Source organism: Adiantum capillus-veneris, chromosome 21 (assembly GCF_014529385.1).
Source record: "Adiantum capillus-veneris isolate H3 chromosome 21, ASM1452938v2, whole genome shotgun sequence".
Classification (NCBI taxonomy): Eukaryota; Viridiplantae; Streptophyta; class Polypodiopsida; order Polypodiales; family Pteridaceae; genus Adiantum; species Adiantum capillus-veneris.
In genome coordinates this window covers 107,148,803-107,170,553 of record NC_140951.1, presented here as the reverse complement: position 1 = coordinate 107,170,553, position 21,751 = coordinate 107,148,803, and the positions used below count along the sequence as shown (strand labels likewise).

General features: G+C 45.2%; 1 protein-coding gene across 1 annotated transcript in view; it reads right to left on the bottom strand.

The window, feature by feature from the left end:
- The window catches only part of LOC147431489 (uncharacterized), a 30,287-nt gene extending 17,197 nt beyond the window's left edge, over positions 1-13,090 (bottom strand). The window contains exon 1 of the mRNA XM_086494076.1: positions 12,474-13,090. Within this exon, the coding sequence (XP_086350202.1) occupies positions 12,474-13,077 (604 nt within the window). The 5' untranslated portion in view covers positions 13,078-13,090. The remainder of the gene's footprint in view (positions 1-12,473) is intronic.
- Between the last annotated feature and the right edge of the window lie 8,661 nt (positions 13,091-21,751).

The following is a 21,751-nucleotide window of genomic DNA, read 5'->3' as shown; positions in this document are numbered from 1 at the left end:
AGCCTGAACCAATGGGAGATAGAGCTCCCATTGAGACTGTTGATCCTGAACATAAGATTTTAACACATCAAAAGCAAACTGATTATAAATTTCGGTTTGACCATCTGACTGTGTATGAAAAGCGGATGAAAAATTCAACTTTTTGCCAAAATTATCAAAGAGTACACGCCAAAAGTTAGACGTGAACTTAACATCCCTATCTGAAACAATGGACTTTGACAAACCACAGAGGGGGTACCAATGCTTGATGAACAATCGTGCAACATCTTGTGCAGTAACTATGGCTTTACAAGGAATCAACATGCAAAATTTGCTGAAACGATCAACAATTGTTAAACGTTGCGTGTTCCTTGAATGCAGATTTGGTGGTAAGTTAGTCACAAAATCCATAGAGATATCTTGAAAAGGTCCCTCGAGAATAGGCAGCGGAAGCAAGAGGCCTTGCTGCTTACCCCGAGGAGCTTTCACTTTTTGGCATATAGTGTACTGTGTGACATAACGAAACACATCTTTCCGCATTTTAAGCCAATAAAAAAATCGTTCAATCTTTTCCAATGTGGTGTTCATACCCCTGTGCCCACCCGTGAGAGAATCATGTGCATCATGCAATATGGTTGGCCTGAGAGAGGGCAACACACATAAACGCTGACGAAAAAATAACAATCCATCACGAATAAGATAGTTGCTGGGCCCTTGGGAAGCAAGAGCCTGCAACCAATACTTACCGAACTCCGAATCTGCATACCAATTCTTCATGCTGTCAAAAGACTCACCCTGTATAGAAAATGTGGTTCTTGACTCAAGAGCCAAAATGTGTCCTTTGCTACTCAACGCATCTGCAACAAGGTTAGCTTTTCCAGGCACATACTCGATCAAACCGCCAAATTGCTCAAAAAATTGACCACCGCGCTTGGCGATCACTCCAATGTGCACTAGGTATAGACTGGAGCCACTTGAGGGCTTGATGATCTGTGCGCACTGTAAACTCTCTACCATACAAAAAATGCTTTCAATGCTTAAGAGAGTGCATGACAGACAACAGTTCTTTATCATAAACTGAATAATTCTTTTCCGCACTATTGAGCTTCCAGCTAAGGAAAGCTACTAGGCGACCATGCTGCTGGAGCACAACGCCTATGGCGACATTACTCGCATCTGTCCATACCTCAAAGGGATCATCCCGAGAGGCAAGGATAAGACACGGTGCTTCTGTCACCGCAACCTTGAGAGCTGCGAAGGCCTCAATGGCTGCCTCGGGCAAGTCTACGCGCTAACGGCGAGTCTTTACCCCTTTCAAAACATCAGTCATAGGTGCAACAATGCGTGCATAATTCTCTATGTGCGAACTATATGCTTGACATAAACCAAGGAAAGAATGCACATCATATGTAGTTTTGGGCAAATCCCAATTACGAACCTATTCCACCTTCGCGGGGTCTAGCTTGACGCCTTCTGCAGAAATGATATAACCCAAATAAGTGACTTCAATAAGAAAAAATTCAGACTTCTTAGCTGCAATGTACAACTGACACTCATCTAAACGAGTTAGTACCCTTTCAACTCCCAGGATGCAGAAAAAATAAGAATATCATCTAAAAAGATGAACACACATACACCTACCATATCGTCGAAACGACCTACTGTGAGACGATTGAACGTACCAGAGTTACCCGCAACGCGGAACGGGAACGGCGACGGGGAACCTCGCGGAACGGGGAAACGGCTAGGGGTCCGGAACGGGAACGGGAACGGGAACGGCGCGGAACGGGAGGCATAAAAAACACCCAAATAATGCTTGAGAAGGGAATGGGTGTGAGGGGGTGCATTTTAATTTTTGAGTCCTTGTACACTAAAAAAACACCTAATGTACATTGCAAATTTGCAAAAAACTGCCTATTTCTTCCCATTTTTGAGAGTTGGCCGTTCCGAGGCCGTTCCGGTATTAGGTGGTCACCCGGAACGGCAAAACGTTCCGGGGCGTTCCAGCTTGGCAGAGGGGGAGGGAACGACGTTCCGACCTTCTAGGGCCTGCAGAACGCGTTCCCCGGTAACTATGGAACGTACCCACGGCTTCTGTCAATCCAAAAGGCATAACAATATACTCCCATTGCCCTCGCTCGGTGCGAAAGGCGGTCTTGAAAATGTCGCCTTTGAATACCCGTACCTGATGGTATCCACTTTTGAGATCAACCTTGCTGAAAACCTTTGTCCCATTGAGCCTATCGAGGATATACTCAATGAGAGGCATCGAAAACTTGTTCTTGACGGTCATCTTGTTTAATGCCCTGTGATCAACACACAAACGAGACGAACCATCTTTCTTGCGAACAAACAAAATAGGGGCAGCAAAAGGACTTACACTAGGACGTATGAATCCTCTAGCCACCAACTCCATGAGTTGTCGCTCTAACTCTTCTTCCTGTGACTTGTTCAAACGGTAGAGAGCCTTACTGACAGGCTGCGCTCCCTCCATAAGCTCGATGCAATGGTCCTCCGGCCGCTCGGGTGGGAGGCGAGGTGGAAGATCATCCTGCAAAAAGAGATGTTTAAATTTCGTAAACAACTCCGAATACTTACCTGGAGCCTGAATGCTCTGGGAAACCGGAGCAGCATAAATGAATGCCGCTTGTGCTCCTCGTCGTAATTCACGCTTTACCTGTACATGCGAGATGAGAGGCAAAGAATGCAAGCCCTCCTCAGCACGAATGATGAGGGGGGAATCAGTGTCGGAATGTAAAGTGATCGTGTTAGCACCAAATTTAATGTGAGCGTCAAGTTCAAGAAACCATTTAATGCCCAAAATCATATCACATCCTGAGAGAGGAGATACAAGAAATTTCCTACGAAAAGTCGCTTGTTGAACGGTAAACATCACATCAAGGCACTCCTTCGTGATGAGAGAGTCCATACCAGGAGCGAAGCCAGAGACCTCGAGAGGAGCTTTCTGACTAACCTCTAGGCGGGCTCTCTCAACGAGAAGGGGACTAATCACATCATGCATACTGCCTGGATCAAACAATATGATAAAACGATGCCCCTTTCCATGACCATAACACTTCAAGAGAGATTCATCAATGTGTGTGTCAGAGTCGGGAGAAGATGCAGGTTGTGTTGTGACAGTGCTTGTGGTAGCTGTGGGTGCCTTTGGTTCTTTAGGTGGGACTGTCTTAGGACAGGCCTTCTTAATGTGACCCTTGACGTGACATTGAAAACATCTACCTTCTTTAGCATAAGTCGCTTGTTCTTCAGCCGTGATGTATCCTCCTATAATTCCTTGTGAAGCTTTTTCATCAGGGGTTAGCTTAGGTTTGAATGGTGCTTTAGCTTTACCCTTAGATTCATTGTTAGAGTTCTTTTCCGAGGAATTAGAGGAATAAGGGCTAGAAGAATTACCATTCTTACCGTTCTTACCGTTCTATGTGTTCTGAGAATTCTACAGGGTTCCTTGAGAAGTCTTGTTTTCCTTAGGCTTTCCTTTGTTGTGCTTCATCTCGTGTGCGAGAGCAATCGCTACAGCTTTGTTGAGATCGATTGGATCTAGTACCTCGACATCATACTTGATATACTCGTCCAATTCGTAAAGAAATGCCTCCTTGCGCTCCGAATCTGATTTGCGTAATTGAGTGCTGAGTTGCAAAACACGATTAGAGAAAGACATAACCGGCATACCATTTTGCTTGAGAGCGCGTCAATCGTGCAAGGTACTGAGGTGGCATAAACCGCGCCTTGAGCTTGTCTTGGACATCAGCCCAACTAAAAGAGAGGGACGTGAATTCGTCGGCTTCGAATCCGATTTGCGTAATTGAGTGCTGAGCTGCAAAACACGATTAGAGAAAGACATAACCGGCATACCATTTTGCTTGAGAGCGCGTCAATCGTGCAAGGTACTGAGGTGGCATAAACCGCGCCTTGAGCTTGTCTTGGACATCAGCCCAACTAAAAGAGAGGGGCGTGAATTCGTCGGCTTCCTCTAGGTGCGCGCTTAGCTATGCCTCTTGCCATGCGTGGTACCAATTGATGGCATCATCAGCAAGGTACATAGCTGCCGTCAAAACTTTGCTATTTCCTATTTTCTTAGTTGTCACAAAATAAGCATTAAATTGATGCAACCAAGAATGAATAATCGTAGCATCCATCTTACCATCATACTTACTGAAGGTCAACTTTTCGATGACTGGGTTGTTGGAATCCGCATCGTGGCTTGCACCACTTGATGAACTCCCACGATCTTTGGGTGGTTCGGTCTTCGAGGCTAGCACTTGGGAAATAAATCTTGACTGCGTAGCTTCCTTTGAGCTTCACGCTCGGCCTCCAAGGCCGCGCTTGGTGCTGCCGCTTCCTCCTTTCTTAGTTCTTTTCTTGCGTCGCGTTCGCGTTCTAAAGCAAGGCGCTTGTCTTCTTGTTGTGTGGCAAGTCTGGCGTTTCTTTCGTCGTGCTCGCGGTCCTTGGCTTCTTGTTAACGGTCCTTAGCTGCTTGTTCTGCGGCAATTCTTGCAATTCTGTCATCGCGCTCACGATCCCTAGCTTCTTCTTGTTTTGCTTTGCTTGCGAGTTGTGCCAATGTAACTCGATTCGTTTCTTGTTGTTGTGCCATCATGTCCAACATCGACTTGACCATCATCTCCATAGGAGTTAGGACAACTCGTGGCGTAGATGGAGAAGGGGGAGGGTTGGAAAAATCTCATGGTGGGGAGAATCCTTCGTCGCCTCTCTCATGCTCATCACCTGAATGCGAAGTATCCATTCCGCTTCGGGTGACGACCATGCACTAGGATCTTGGGTTCTTAAGTTCACGAGGAACTTGGTTCTTGAGGGTCTTGAGGTTCTTGAGGTTTTCTTTTGCTTGCAAATCGCGTTAGAGAAGGATCTTCTCTTCACCCGAGTTCTACTCCTTTCTGCGGGCGCACCCCTTGGCGGCCTTGCGCTCACACCAAGGTTGCTTTTTCCCACCTCACGTCGATTGGCCGGCCGCTAAGTGCATGGTCCGCTCTCAATGAGTGAAAAGAGACACAAGGGGAGGCTGGACAAGCCCTTCTTTCTTGGGATTCCTGTCACTCTTCAACAAAACACGATTAGGAATCGACGCGCCCAAGCGAACTTGGGTTCGTGCGACCGCAACAAGCAAAAAATTCTTGTGGTACTTTGTGGTTCTTCCCTTGAGTAGTACAGAACACTTCCATGTTGTATTTTCTCAAGATTAGTGATCTATATTTGCTCAAGGTTCCTTTTAGTTCTTAGGAAAGGAGAGAGCCTTCCGTCTTATGGAGAGTGCTATGATCAAGAACAAAGTGAATGGATATTGTGAGTGCAAGTGTATGAGACTGAGAGGATGAAAGAAAAGAGATACGACACCCGAGAGTTGCAAAACCCTCCTCCGAAGGCCCCACTCTTGTCGGCGAGAGTGGTCTACTTTTGATTGCACAAAGGTGTACAATGATGATGCATGAACTGATGCAAACGGGAACTATGCCGATGACGACGATGATGACTTTAGGGCTGAATTCGATGCTCTACTATCTGTTGTCCACAAAGGGGTAAAGGTTGAGAATCTGGACCACTTTGGGGGGCTGAAAATGACTGGTTTGCTGCTGTTTTTATGGCTGAAAATGACCTGCTTGTCGAGGCTCGTACGATGATAAAAAAACGCTGAAGTTCATGCACTTATCTGGCTGCATTTTTAGGGTTACTGTTGTAGGCTGAAAACGCTGAAATTTGCACGTATTCCAATGTTGAAAAATGCTGAAAATTGCAGGTTTGCTAGCGTTAGTAAAACGCTGAACTTGGCTGAAAATTGCTGAGTCAACAACGCTGAATTGGCTGCCTGTGGTAGGGGAAAAACGCCAGGCAAAGAGGCTTGATGGCGATGGCTGCAGGTGAGGTAAATGCCAAGGGGGAGAGAGGCTTGATGTAACAAACTGCTGACGTGTCAAAGCCTTAAGAATGGAGCCAACTTACAGATGATGTGGCTACTCGAGAGCAGAAACCCTAACCCTAATTTCTGCCAGAAACCCTAATTGCTGAAACCCTAATTATGGAAACCCTAACTGCTGAAACCCTAATTCCAAAAATCCTAATTGCTGAAACCTTAATTTCAGAAACCCTAACTGCTGAAACCCTAATTCTGAAAACCCTAACCCTGAAACTTGCAAACCCTAATTCTAGAAACCCTAACCCTAAAACTGCAACAGCGTGGCTGATTTCCGAAAATTGGGCTGGCATGATGACGTGGCAGGCTGTACGGATTTCCGTGACTTATGCTGGGAGCTTTTGGCATTGCTTTTTGGACCAGAAGCTTTTGAGTTTGAAAGTTTTTCATGTAAACTGCTTTTTGGATCAGAAGCTTTTGAGTTTGAAAGCTTTTCATGTAAACTGCTTTTTAGGCCAAGGGCCTTTAAATATGAGGCTAGGGCTCATTCTCTGGCATGCTTCCTGGAGAAGGTGCAGAGTCTGGAGTACCGGCTTGTACTTTTGATGATGCAATATAAAGAAATACTGAAAGGGGAGCCAAGGCTTGGGGCCAATACTCTCTGGGGTGAAATTCCGCCACTCCGTGTCGCGTGTCGTCTCTCTCTTTCAGTTCAGTTGTTATTGAAGTGCTAAAATTCTGTTCAGTCTGTTCTTTTCTATTGGCACGTGGTGCCCCCCCCCCCCCCCTTGTGACACTTGATGGCAATCCAAAACGCTGATGGGCTGAAGGGGATGGGTCTCGCCAAGGGAGGCTTGGAGAGGGTCTTGTTGAGAGAGGGGAAGCACCTGCTGCTTAGGGGCCTGTTGTGCTCCTTGCTCATCTGCCCAATTGTACTAACTTGGGTTTGCTTATATATTAACTTACCCAATTTTCCCTACTTAGTTCCCAACAAAAGTCACTTAATAAATAAGTGAAAAATATTAAAAATAGAAAAAAATAGGATAAAGTCACTTGAAAAATCCCCAAACTGACTCTGATGGAAATGCTTATGCTTATGCGGTGTGCAACCAGAGGATATGCATCTACACTAAGTGACTGGGCGTTCACGGTCTATGAATAGACTCACAAAAGTGCAAGATCACTTCTAATCTAAATTGACTGGACTGACGGGAACCCTGCTATCGTGTAGCTTGTCCACGGACACATAGGGTTGGATGTGTCACGTGACAAATCAGTATGCAGATTCGGAGTTTGGTAAGTATTGGTTGCAGGCTCTTGCTTCCCAAGGGCCCAGCAACTATCTCATTCGTGATGGATTGTTATTTTTTCGTCAACGTTTATGTGTGTTGCCCTCTCTCACGCCAACCATATTGCATGATGCACATGATTCTCTCACGGGTGGGCACAGGGGAATGAGCACCACATTGGAAAAGATTGAACGATTTTTTTATTGGCCTAAAATGCGAAAAGATGTGTTTCGTTATGTCACACAGTGCACTATATGTCAAAAAGTAAAAGCTCCTCAGGGTAAGCAGCAAGGCCTCTTGCTTCCGCTGCCTATTTCCGAGGGACCTTTTCAGGATATCTCTATGGATTTTGTGACTAACTTACCACCAAGTTTGCATTCAAGGAACGCTCAATGTTTAACAATTGTTGATCGTTTCAACAAATTTTGCATGTTGATTCCTTGTAAAGCCACAGTTACTGCACAGGATATTGCACGATTGTTCATTAAGCATTGGTACCCCCTCTGTGGTTTGCCAAAGTCCATTGTTTCAGATAGGGATGTTAAGTTCACGTCGAACTTTTGGCGTGCACTCTTTGAAAATTTTGCCACAAAGTTGAATTTTTCATCGGCTTTTCATCCACAGTCAGATGGTCAAACCGAAATTTATAATCAGTTGGCTTTTGATGTGTTAAAATCTTATGTTCATGATCAGCTGTCACAAAACGGGAGAGTACACGAGCACTTAGAAAATCTGAAAATTATAATTCTTTGAAAATATGAGAGAAGGGAGAAGATCGACATAGTATTGGGGACCAGAAGATGGGCTGGTCCCCCCCCCCCCCCCGGTTAAGAGTATTCTTTTATTCAGGGAGAATTCTTATACAAGCACGAGAACCCGAGGAAACCCCTCCGTTCTGTAGTCTTAGACCCGAAGATCGTGCTTTCCCGTAAAGGGCTTGGGCACAAGGCCGCTCCTTCCCGTGAGGGACTTAGGCGCGAAGCCGTACTTTCCCGTAAGGGACTTAGGCGTGAAGCCGTACTTCCCGCGAAGGGCCTTCCCGTGAGACGGGAGATTCTTGCAAAACAAACCACACAAAGCAACAATTCTCAATGCGTATCAACACCTTATACCTGTCGCTCCTTGCTCGGAGAATCAACCTCCGTACTCAGTCGTCACGCGAGCACTTGCAAATTCTGTCGCCACTCTCTGCTCCAGAATCCCAACGCTTGCCTTCCTGCTGCTTCCGGCTCCTCCAAACTGAAACGCTGGCTACCCTTTTATAGGGTCTGACACCCGGCAAGAATAGGGGTCCAAAAGCAGAGTTGGGCGCTCCTAGAGAGAGGAGAGAGAAAATTGCGTTTTCTAGAGAGAGGAGAGAGAGATCGCAAATCAGCCCCCTGCCTTGGTTTTAGCGCTGGCTTTTTTTATAAGGGCCTTGCTTGCTTTATTTTATTAATAAAAGGATTGGTCACTTTAAAGTGACCGGCCACTTTAATAAAATAAAGTGTGAACCTGTTCAAACTTTAAAAACTCACTCAGTTAGTGAAAACAATGCTACACGGACACATTCCAGGTGTCCCCGGGTACAGGACACGACACAGATGCAATGCAGACACAGACTCCTCGCAGGAAAACATCCGTCCTCCCGCGACTGTTCCTGCTTTTCGTAAAAAGCTTCATTGAACCCATCTTTATACTTGTGCTTGCGTTCTTACGCGTATTTTCTTACTCAGTTCGGATTTCCTCCTTAGCCTACGGGATGCCCCCTTACTGATGCACCCGTCACCCATCATGTGACGCATCAGAGGCACTCGTAACCCGGCCCTTTCCACCGAACTTACGGAAACTCCTTCGCGATGTTTATCGTCACCCATCAAATGACACATCAGAGTTGTCCGTTCCTGATGGCAGTTCCTGTAGCTACAATCTTTTTAACAATTCTTAGTGCACATAATAAGAAAATAAGAAAAAAAATAAGAAAATAGTCCAATTAGCAACATCAGCAATCTCACTGGGAGCTCTATCTCCCATTGGTCCAGGCTATTCTAAATGATTCCTTTTCTTCTGCTATTGGTCGAACTCCGTATGAGGTAGCTTTTGGCCATCGGTTCCAGTCACTTTTGACTAGATCGGTCAGTCAAATGCCTGATGCCAATCTTGAGAGTCAGTCATTGGATGAGATTTCTGAGAGTGTGAAGCTTCGGCTAAGCAAGGCTCAGGAATCTTATTCTCGACAGGCTAACAAGCATCGTCAGGAGGTCTCGATCAAGGAAGGAAATTGGGTGTATCTACGAATCATGAAACAGCATCTTAAGCAAGTTGGAAAGAAATGTCCTAAGTTGTCTTTTCATATGTATGGTCCTTTTCTAGTCGTCAAAAAGATTAATGAGGTTTCAATGAAATTGCAGTTGCCTAACTCATGGTCAATGCACAAGGTTTTCCATGTTTCTTGGTTGAAAGTGTTTCAGGGAACACCTCCAAAGGACATTTCGGAAGAAGAAGCACCGGAGATCATCGATGAAGCTGAGGTCATGGAGCCGGAGCAAGTCTTGTTGCATCGGTTTCGCCATGGTTCGAAGAAACAAGTACGACAATATTTTTTGAAGTTCAAAGATCGAGGAACCCATGAAGCGGTGTGGGTAGACGAAGAGTTCTTCAAGGATTATCCAGAGTTGTTGGCGGACTACAAGGAAGCCATGCAGCTCGGTACCAGTACCTCACTTTAAAAAGGAGGAGATGTCATGTGACACATCCAACCCTATGTGTCTGTCGACAAGCTACACCATAGCAGGGTTCCCGTTAGTCCAGTCGGTTTAGATTAGAAGTGATCTGGCACTTTTGTGAGTCTATTCGTAGACCCTGCATGCCCAGTCACTCGGTGTAGATGCATATCCTCTGGTTGCACACTGCATAAGCATAAGCATTTCCATCAGATTCCATCAGAGTCAGTTTGGGAATTTTTCAAGTGACTTTATCCTATTTTTCCCTGTTTTTGACATTTTTCACTTATTTATTAAGTGACTTTTGTTGGGAACTAAGTAGGGCAAATTGGGTAAGTTAATATATAAGCAAACCCAAGTTAGCACAATTGGGCAGATGAGCAAGGAGCACAGCAGGCTTTTCAAGCAACAGGTACTCCCGCCCTCTCTCAACAAGATCCTCCCCAAGCCATCCTTGGTGAGCCATCCCCATCCAAGACCTAGCGCCATACCTTCTCCCTCTTGGCGTTTATCCTCCAACAGCCATCGCCATCAAGTGCTCCCTCCTTGGCGTTTTCCCTCAACAGCCCATCGCCAGCAAAGCCAGTACCATTGGCGTTTTTCCCTACTACAAGCAGCCCAACCATCAGCGTTTTGGGATCGCCAACCAATAGCAGTATTCAGCGTTTTTGACCTCAGTAATTTCAGCATTGAAAAATGCAGCAATACAACGTTTTATAGCAGGTATAGCAGTGATTAAATTCAGCCTTAAAACCTGCAAAGCTTCAGCATTTTCAGCCTACGACAGCAGCATAAAAACGCAGCCTTGACCCCCTTGTCTTCAGCGTTTTTATCAAGCCATATCCCCTCGACAAAACCAGGGATTTTCAGCCATATGAAGCAGCCCCAAGATCACCCAGATTCCGAGCCATTACCCCCTTGTGGACAGCAGATAGAAGAGAACCAAATTCAGCCCTAAAGTCAACATCGTTGTCATCGACATAGTCCCCGTTTGCATCAGTCCATGCATCATCATTGTACACCTTTGTGCAATCAAAAGTAGACCACTCTCGCCGACGACGGTGGGGCCTTCGGAGGAGGGTTTTACAACCTCTCGGGTGTCGTATCTCTTTTCTCTCCTTCTCTCAGTCTCATACACTTGCACGCACAACATCCACTCACTTTGTTCGTGATCATAGCACTCTCCATAAAGACGGAAGGCTCTCCTTCCCTAAGAACTAAAAGGAACCTTGAGCAAATATAGATCACTAAACTTGAGAAAATACAACATTCATTCCGCTGCACCTTACATGTCAGGACCCTATGCCTTTGGAGCATGATGGGGAGTTACCTTGCTTGAGTCCCGTGATTGGATCATCAAGATTGGTATTGTTAGGCACATAACTTTCTTCTCGTCATTTAATCTGAGGCCGTATAAAGGTAAATTTCTATTCGCAGACAAATGATTGGCTCCAATACACAATGACGGGCCATGGAGCTTATTCCAAACAGCAAAGAGGGAATGTATATCTGCCAAGTTTTATATGTGCATCGTCGTATCATATCTAGTCAATGCATAGGTTTTTCATACTTGGCATAGTGGTAGTATTTGACGAGCATGTAGACTTAGCCTATTCTACCATGGATTTTACCTCAAGACACATAGTCACCCATCTTGTGGCGTATTACAAATACCCATCCTGACAAATTTCAATGTGATTTTCGCAGTGCTCTAATCACCCATCCAAGGACACACCAGAAATATCCATTCTACAATGACCTATAGAATATTTCATTTACAAGACCCTTATCGCGGATCCGAAGAATCTGTCCATATGCAAAGTGGCAATTGTATCATGCACAATTCTATCTTGCATTCGCCAAATTTGACATGCACATGCGTTTTGGACTTTATTAGCCCATTGATGTTTGGGCATTCACTTCATGGGGTAGATGTCATTATGTTTGTCCTGCACCATATTTGGGGTTAGCATTGGTATTCATGCCTAGGTCAGATATAAGTGATCCCTTGCCTTCATTTCATATCAAATCTCATGCACAGTTAAGTTATTGTATACTAATAGGTCAATATTCTTGCTCCATCTTTATTCCTTTCTCTCTCCCTTGTGCTTGTCACAGTTCTTCATGTTCTTCTTCACCAAAGACCCCCAAGGTACTCAGTCCACCGTGCGAAAGATTATAGGAGAGTTCGACCTCTCATATACCCAGACTGCCTCTCCTTAGTGGAGTTCCCCACAAGAAGTAATCAGCTCCATGACCTCAAATAAATGTCAAAAAGGCGGGAAAGGAGCTGAAGGATCACCCCTGCCTCTGAAAAGAGGGGAGGTATGCACCTAGGTGGCTGACAAGCCCTCCAAAGAATGGTCCCCCTAGACTGCAACATACAAATTCAAGAAATTTACTCCCTTATGCATCATGAACATATCATTATTGCTCTCATGTTACCCGCTTATTGTTAAATCACTCGAGCCCAGGGTCTAAGGTGAAGACTTAATCTGCATTGCTTGACTATTTTCCCTTCGTAATCATTCATTTCCTATTTTTCTTGATAGAACCACATTAGACCGCATAATTCTTACAGACCCCAAAACACAGGCAGAGGAGAAAGAAAAATACCTGTAAGCTTCTGGTAATCGGCAGATGTAAGCGGGACGGGCTTAACTGGGCGTGCATCTGCTGCTCGCTTCCATATCAACGGAGAGAGATCTACGTCAGGAACATAGCGCCAGCAGCGCTTGTTTACACCGCCGATTTTTTGCACCTCTCCTGTCTTGGCCGATTCATTTTGATGGAAAACACCCCATGCTGCTCCATGCCTCCCACTCTTGTACACCTTGACCTTCGTCACTTTGTAAAAATTTCCTGCAGGCCAATGAGACTTTGTGAACCTGGCTCCTACACCCCAATCGGGAAGAAACTGAGCTACCTCCAGGAATGTCTTTTTTCTACGCCGTCTTTTCTTCACAGCATCTTTCTCTCCTGCTTCTTCTGTAGACGCGGGCTCTTTTGAAGCTGCTTGTGCAGAGAATGCTCTAAAACTGGCAAAGGAAGCCCTGAGATGTGGCGAGGATACCCGCCATTGTACAGAGAAAGGAATAGTTTGGGAAGAAATGATCTTGCGCGTGGAAAAGGGTCTAGCTTCTTGCAATCCGCTTCTCCGAACCTCGCACTGGCATGTAGTCCACAATGTTCGTAACCTTCTAAACCCTCGCGTCGCCATAGCTGAGGCCTCACTACACCATATTGGTGAAAAACAACATTTCAAATTTGTCTTTTATTTATCTCATCGTGTGTGTGTGTGTGTGTGTGTGTGTGTTCAATGCTGGAAAAAGTACTTTTTAAATGGCATCTACTTCAGATTCTCTCACTTTGCAGGTGGTCTTTTTACAGCGGGTCCAAGTGACGGCGGACTCGAGAGAAACGCGAAGAACAGCAAGTAGCATCATCACTCTCTCGCGAACCTTCTTTCAAGAGCAACAATGGGCGGCTCTCTCAGGGTTGGGCGGTCTAACCGACTTCTCTCTCTCTTATACCCTTGACGCACAGTAGGTAGTGCAGGACGAGTCGAAGGGGGCACAGGAGTTCTCTCTCTCTCTCTCTCTCTCTCTCCCCCCCGGAACGTCACAAGCTGATGTGGAAAGGGGGGGCGAGGGCAGGGGACATATTTGGGGGGATCAAGATGAAAAAGATGTGAGTATTGTGTGTGAGAGTGAAAAGCTAGCCCATTTTCTATCATATTCAAACGCAAGCACACGGTTGTGTTTAGGGTGCAAAAACAAGGAGAGAGCTTGGGGAAGGAGAAGCTTGAGGGCACAAAGGACACACAATTTGGTTAAGGGTTGTGGAAACAAGGATGTCTAAAGCAGCCTTGTTATGCTCCATCAAAAAAAAGGATTCTAATTGTTTCTTCCTCCTCCATACATATGGGATGCATCATTTCCAAGGCTTGAAATCCAGATGGCTTTATGGACAAGAGCCATAATGTAGGAGAAATTCAAGATAACTTTGAGTATATATGTCCACCGAGCTAAAGATCAGTTGATCCCCCATTTGGTCTTAAGCCTCTTTTTGATGCCTTGTTCATTTGTCTTAGGTATTCGATTGAGGTGATAGATATGGGTTGCCTCAGTAGTGGAAGGGTTGACTAACCTGTGATAAGACGATCATTCCTCAAGGACCAAGGTTTTGCCTTTGGGAAACCATTATAGTTGTGTGGTCGTAGCCATAGCAATCCAACAATTAAATTGTCAACCTATGAAGGGCATCCAGCTAAGGCATGGAGGAATCACACAAGAAGTGTGTGAGCTCGTGAAGAGGAAATGTGAAGAGGATGCTTGGAGAAAGGAAGCTAGAGAACCCTCTCACAACCAATCTCTACCAGTCACACTTGCACACACCTATGTGTGCCTCTTGCTACCCGAACCACACACACACACACACACACACGCACACACACACACATGGAATGAAGAAGTTAGATGCATAGGAGAGACATTCACTAATGCACACACCTCTCATCACTCTACATAAGCATTCACATTGAGAAGAGTAGTCTCAAATGCATAGCAAGTGTGCACACACGAGAGGGTTAGTGAGTAGGAGACTAGTTAGTGTTGAAGAAGGATATGGACACCATAGCCAAGCTCCCCCAAGTTCTCATCATCAAAAAGTGAGTACATGTTTTAGCATTTTATGTCATAAAATCTAATATCTAACCAACCCAAATGATTTTCTCATATTAAATTGATCACTTAATGTGGGAGAATAAACGGGAACAAGTGTTAAGATATAGATATGTGCTTATAGATCTATCTCAACACGGGGCCAATAGTAAAGGGGCCCAAATGGGAGATGGTCTATCAAGAGCAAGGCTAACCAATGGAGCATAAGACCTTAGGGTTAGCTTCATTGAAGACCTCCAATAATGTGTGTAAAAGTCCTTTGACCTTAGGTAAGCTAGGGCTGAGCTTGAGGTGGGAACCCGGCCCAAGCTCGAGGTGCTTGACTTGCTTGAGGTGCTTGTCGTGCTTGAGGTGTTTGTCCTGCTTGAGGTGCTTGATTAAGGTGCTTGAGGTGCTTGATTAAGGTGCTTGAGGTGCTTGAGGTGCTTGACTTACTCCATGCTTGAGGTGCTTGACTTGCCGCTTGATTAAGGTGCTTGAGGTGCCTTGACATGCTTGCCTGAGATGCTTGTGGGAATACCCCCTAGTCCAAGTGCTTTGTCATGCTTGATGACTAAGGTTCTTGAGCTCCTAAAGTCAAAAGCATCCCTACAAGAGGGGGGGCGAGTCCTTTTCCTAGGGATTAGAGAGAGAACACACACTCACACTCACAAGGGAAGCCCCAGCTTGAAGAGGCAGCAAGGACACATGTCAGGTCCCTACCCATGTTACCTTCATGTGTTGCTTGAAGCCTATTGGCTAGGCTTCAAAGGGGTCCAATGATAAATTACTTGAATTATCTAATTGTTTTTGCATTCATCAAGTCCTCTCTCTCAAAGGGGAAAGGGGGACACTTGTCCCAAGGCTATCCCTGTTGCTTGTAATGGCTTCTGCTTGTGATTGGCTAGGCCTGGAGGGGTCCAATGAGCTTCAAGCATGAGCTACAAGGGGGGGTCGACCCAAGCAAGCTAGGGGGGTGCTTAGGGGGTATATTCACCCACACACACTCACAAGCACTCTCATTGTGTGCTATGCAAAGTGGAAGAGCTCCCTCTCCAAGGAAGTAAAGGTTGAGAGCCTACACCAACACTCTTGGCTATGGAGTGCAAATCCAACCAAGAGCCATGCTTCAATGCTTAAGCTTGCCATCTCCTTCTTCTTCATTACTATGCTATTATGTATGCTAGCAACAAGAGTATGATAAGTGAGGAACTAATTCTTTCTCCTACGAAATGTTTCCTACCCTCATTCCCTGCTAGCTCTCTCCACCTTCGAAGGTGTTTGAGGTCTTGGGACTGAGGCTTGGTATAGTTAAAGCTTTCTTCAAGTTTAGGTTATGCTATGATGGTGATGCATGAAGCTTTCCATCTTCATTGCTTCACCTAGGTCACAAGGAACACAAAGAATGTATTGTAACAAGTCTCTCTTTATAGGAGAAATCATAATACAAATGCCTATTGGAGGGGGGACCGGCTCCACATAAATCCGGTCCTCAATTGTTGTCATGTTCTCTAAATTCTCTCGCTTGCAAAAGTATTGTCTATGCCAAGTTAACTAATTGCTATAATTATGTTGCTATCTTTAATTATGTCTACCCTCTATGCTCACAAAATCATTTCTTGAAAGTACTCTCATTAAATTCCGCTACTCTCAAATTGAATAAGCAAATTCCATTACATTTTAACCTTTATGCATAGGGTAGCTAAAAGTGTTCAAGAGCCCAAAAAGTAACTAGCCCTTCTAATCAAGAATAAATTACTTAGTCAACTAATTGGCAGTGATTATACATTTGGGACTTATTTAAATACATCAACTACGCATCACCGCCATTGCAAAAATTACATTGGGAAGTATTTTAAGTGTGAAAACATCATTGCCATTGCAAAATGAAGTGAACACACTCACGAAGATGCAATGAAGAAGCGGGTTTTCACACTAAAAATAGTTCAAATGTAAATAGGTTCGCTTGATCCATCTTTGATTCTATTGCCAATATCCATGCTTGGATTCATGTATAAATGTCAGTGCCACGTGTTGACGGGAGCAAAGCGAACCCCGAACCCCGACGGCCTCTAAAACACCGGGGACCGAATGGCGCGCCTCAAGCCTGTCATGGTAAAGCAAACAGGGGGCACCACCTAGCTTCAGCGGCTAGGACGCAAACAACACACCACCATAACAAGTTTTCATCCAAGAGAGATGGATGATTGGGAGTAATGATGAAGAGGAAAGGGAATGAGATCAAGTGAGAGAGAGAGAGAGAGAGAGAGAGAGAGAGAGTGAGGGAGGGGGTATAACGGCTTAGTACTTAGGCACCACAAAAGGATGGCGAATCCGCACACCCTTCACACATACACAAGCTCACTCCAAACACAAGATTAGGTGGCGATTCCGCACACCTCACATGGGCAAAACATTGCAAGAAAACATACTCACAAAACCTCAAGCTTTATTTAGAGAATAAGGCGATGAAATGGGGAGCATAGCGTAGGGGAATGAGAAGGGAGAGAGTGGTAGAGCACATGGCGGATAGGTGGGAGTTGATGGCGAAGATTCGCACGAGGGTTATGGCCATCATCCTTCATTTAGTTGCCCTTCATCTTCCATAGCCAAGGGTGTAGAGATCATGCTCAAGACGAGCATGGTGATTGCGGTGATGGTGATGGTGTGGGTGTGTGTGTGTGCACTAGGCACATACAGTGCATAGTGTGTTCTTTGGTGATGTTGTGTGTGTGTTTAGTGTGATGGTGACCCCTCTTTATATAGGGGAGGAGGGGGGAGAAATTCTAGAATTTAGAAATGAAGAAATCATTATCTACATAGGCCATGTGACTGTGGGCCCCACTTGTCTGGCTGTGTGTATATGTGCCAGAACAGCAGTCTCATGAGAGAGAGACTAAGAGAGAGATGGGTTGATGAAAAAAAGTGAGAGGTGATATGGAGAATAAAGTAATTACAAGAGGGGAGAGAGAGGAGTGTGTTCAGAGGTGAATCTGTGTGCAGATGTGTGTGAACACAAGAAAATCAGGTAACCCCTGGGTGGGGATGGGTCTGTGGGCACCTTTTTCAGTGAAACTGAGTGTGTGTGAGTGTGGGGGAGGCCATCTGGCTACAAGACAAGAGAGATTTTGAATTTTAGAGAGAGGGGGGGTATTTGGATCATGGGAGAGTGTAGGAGAGAGAAAAGGGGGGGTGGGGTATACTGTTTTGGAAGATAGGAGAGGTGGCATGTGAGTTAGGGTGCATTATTGGTAAGGACAGGGGGTGGGGTAGCTTCAAGGGAGAGAGAAAGGAGAAAGGACAAGGGGAAGAGAGAGGGGGTTGACCTTTTGAGTGGAGGAGAGGAAAAGGGACACACGGCGGGGCAACAATGAAGAAAAAGAAGGCAAGGTGGGGATAGGTTGCCCCACAGCCATGAGGTGGCCTATTTCACCTTTCTCATATATTTACATAATCATACTTTATTTTTTTTCTTACTTTTCCAATTCCTTTTATCACTCCCTCCATAAGAGGGGGTTTTCATGGGGTGGGGACGAGAGAAGAGGGGTATGTGAGCTTGGCTTGTGAAAAGCCCCCATCATTAGCCCTCCCCTTTTGGCCAGAGGCATTTATGTCTCTAGCTCATCTGTTTCTTCTTCTGCTTAGCTGTAGGATCCGATATCGAGTTGCCTTTTGAATTAGCCATTCCATTTGGCCATTGGTGAGATTTCTGGGATATTCATGAATCTGTAGCAGGTCCGGGTGATAGCTTGTTCCTTGGAATAGTGTCGGTTGATTAAAGGGGAAGCCCATGGCTTCCAGAACTTTGTGCCAGTGTCCTCCTGGATCCCAAGTGAAAAATAGGATCATTGTTTGCAGTGTCCGAACAATAAAATTTTCATGCCAAATTGGATCAAATTTGTAACCACCAGTAGCGAGAGGGGAAATGAGCATCTTGGCTCTTGCAAAGACAAAACTGAAAATTATGATTCCCAAGAGTGTACCAAGAATCCACCATATATGGCCGCTTTGTTGGTGTGGTGAGCTCAAGTTGTCTTCAGAGTCCTGCTTACTACCATTAGAAAAAACTGTAAGCATATCATGCTTCTTTTGGGTGTGCTCAAACATGTCAGCTTCCTTTACTGATGCTAATAGCAAGCCACCTACCTTGCGGCTTAAATTCAAGCGTAATTCACTTACCTTTCTCCAAAGAGAGGATGCACTATTTGTAAAAAATTGTACCAAATTGGGAATGAGGTCTTCATTCTTGCATTCTATCAGCCTTTTGTCTATCCATGGCTCCTTTGCTCTTATCTCCATGCTGATCTTCTCTCTATATGTTAGAGCAGCTAGCCATAGCCATAGGTCTGATGCATCCCATGCAAACACAATGCTGTGTTGTGGAGGAGTTTGGAACATCCTTAAAAGGTTGGCAACATATTGATCATCAAACTTACTATGAACATCCTCACATAAACTGGAGGCATTACCCATCTCCAAGTTTATAACACCCTTTAGTAGACTAGAGGCATTACCCATCTCTAAGTCTATAACACTACACAATAAAGTCTTGCTCGGCTGCCAAGCCTCTGGAGAAATATCCAACTCCAAACCTTCAGTCATACTTACCTCTTCGTTATGGTCCTCTAGTGAAACTGCCTTGATGCAAGATTCCTCTAGCTTGCTACACTGTCCTGGGTCCATGGTGGTGCACAGGCTTCCGTTTTCAAAGCCCTCCCCTTTGCTTGATATGTTTTCCATTTCTGCAAAGCCTTGCTAGCAGGCTGGTTTTCCTCTTCTCTTGTATCCTTCATGACCTTTGCATTCCTCTTACTCTGACGAGGCCTAATCAACACTTTACACCTTCTTACCCTTAACGCCCAATGTTGTCGATTCATCGCTTTGGTGCCTATTTCATTCAAGGTTAAAGATGTACTCACATTTGTAACACAATTTTCTTGACTTACCTCCCCCACCTGGGTAGCATCTTTTGATTCTTTAACCTCTTGTTCCACTGCATGAGTTCTTTGAATAGTCTTCTTACTTGATCCTTCTTCTGTTACACTCATCTTGACCTCTTCTGCAAGACCTATGATACTTGGTGTGCGGGTACCAATTGATGGTGGGCGTAGGATGATTGTAAGTGGTGATTGTGGCGGATGTAGAATTTGTGTTGGTGGGGCTGGTGCTTGGGGTGGGGGTGTTCTTTCTCTAGGGGGTGACAATTGGTTCCTCCTACCTTCTCTATTATAGTTTTGTTGTGGTTTGGGACAGTAGTACATACTGTGACCATCTTCTCCGTAGTTGTAGCAGTGATACTCCCTGTTTTGTCGTCGTGCTCTTCCAGGGTCTTGATCTCTTTCTTGACTCCTCCCTTGCTGTATTAAGTGGACAGACAAATTCTGCAGTTGGTCAGTAATATGGGCCAACATATCTTGTTGGTTATCTCTTACCCCAAGAGCTGGCGGTGGTGGTGGAATGGTGGTTGTCGTAGTTGCTGGTCGACGCGATGTTCTTGATTCTCTTGACTCGGTTTCTTTGGCTTTCATTCGCAGCTTCTTGTCCTTAAGGCGAGCAATCTCAACGGCTATTCATCCGTATCTTTGTTGCTCACTACACATGCTACTTCAAAGTCATCTAGGAAGTCTGTTACCAAATCCTCCCCCTTCTTTCCTTTAAATGTTGGAAATGCTACACTTGCCATGATTACTGAGAGAGAGCTAGAAAGACAGACTGCTTAACTTGCAGAAGTTTTTTTCTTCTTTACAAGGAGGCGTGTATACCCTCTTATACTAGGACATAGATTAAAACTTCAAACGGTACATTGCCTTGTACCAAAGGTAGGACAAATGGTTGATCTGATGCCAGAACCTCAAAAAATCGCTCCCCACCCAGCATGGTGTCAATGACGTGCTGGTAGTGAGCCTTCAAATCCAGTATTACCTTGATTGAGCGTACATGTGTTGGTATGTGTGATCTGTCTTGAGGTAGGTTGTATTGATTCATGTGAAGCTTAGAGGTGCTTAGTCACTGTCCAAGCTTGTGGGAGAGGGTGGTGTTCTTTCCTGAAACAAACTCAGTAGATCCCTAGTTTCTCTAGTGAGAGTGTGAGCCAATGCTTCTGTTATCTGTGCTGTAGCATCAGGTGCGACTTGAAAACTGACTGTGATAATTACCTCGGTGACTTGAGTTACCCGATTCTCAAAGTAGAATAGTGTTGATTCTCTATTGTGTAGAGCTCCTTCCATTTTGTTTTTGTGGGTTGGTTGTAGGTTGCGGACATGGTTTTGACCTTCTCCTTCTTCTTCTTGGCACTTGGCCTATGTATATCCACTGGGTTTGGCGTGTTGGTTGACTCTCCCACTGCAAATCGATTACCGTTATGCCTGGCACTCGAGCTTCGATGGAGATGCGGAGTTCGTCTAGTTGTGCTTGGAGCTCTTCTTCTTCTGTCGTCCAATTAGCAAATCCTGCTAGCCATTCATCCATTCACAATAGTTTAGGGGTTTCAGTCTTGTAAACTGAAGGGTTTCATGAAAAGATCCTCACTGGGGGCACCAAATGACGGGAGCAAAGCGAACCCCGAACCCCGACGACCTCTAAAACACCGGGGACCGAATGGCGCGCCTCGAGCCTGTCATGGTAAAGCAAACAGGGGGCACCACCTAGCTTCAGCGGCTAGAACGCAAACAACACACCACCATAACAAGTTTTCATCCAAGAGAGATGGATGATTGGGAGTAATGATGAAGAGGAAAGGGAATGAGATCAAGTGAGAGAGAGAGAGAGAGAGAGTGAGGGAGGGGGTATAACGGCTTAGTACTTAGGCACCACAAAAGGATGGCGAATCCGCACACCCTTCACACATACACAAGCTCACTCCAAACACAAAATTAGGTGGCGATTCCGCACACCTCACATGGACAAAACATTGCAAGAAAACATACTCACAAAACCTCAAGCTTTATTTAGAGAATAAGGCGATGAAATGGGGAGCATAGCGTAGGGGAATGAGAAGGGAGAGAGTGGTAGAGCACATGGCGGATAGGTGGGAGTTGATGGCGAAGACTCGCACGAGGGTTATGGCCATCATCCTTCATTTAGTTGCCCTTCATCTTCCATAGCCAAGGGTGTAGAGATCATGCTCAAGACGAGCATGGTGATTGCGGTGATGGTGATGGTGTGGGTGTGTGTGTGTGCACTAGGCACACACAGTGCATAGTGTGTTCTTTGGTGATGTTGTGTGTGTGTTTA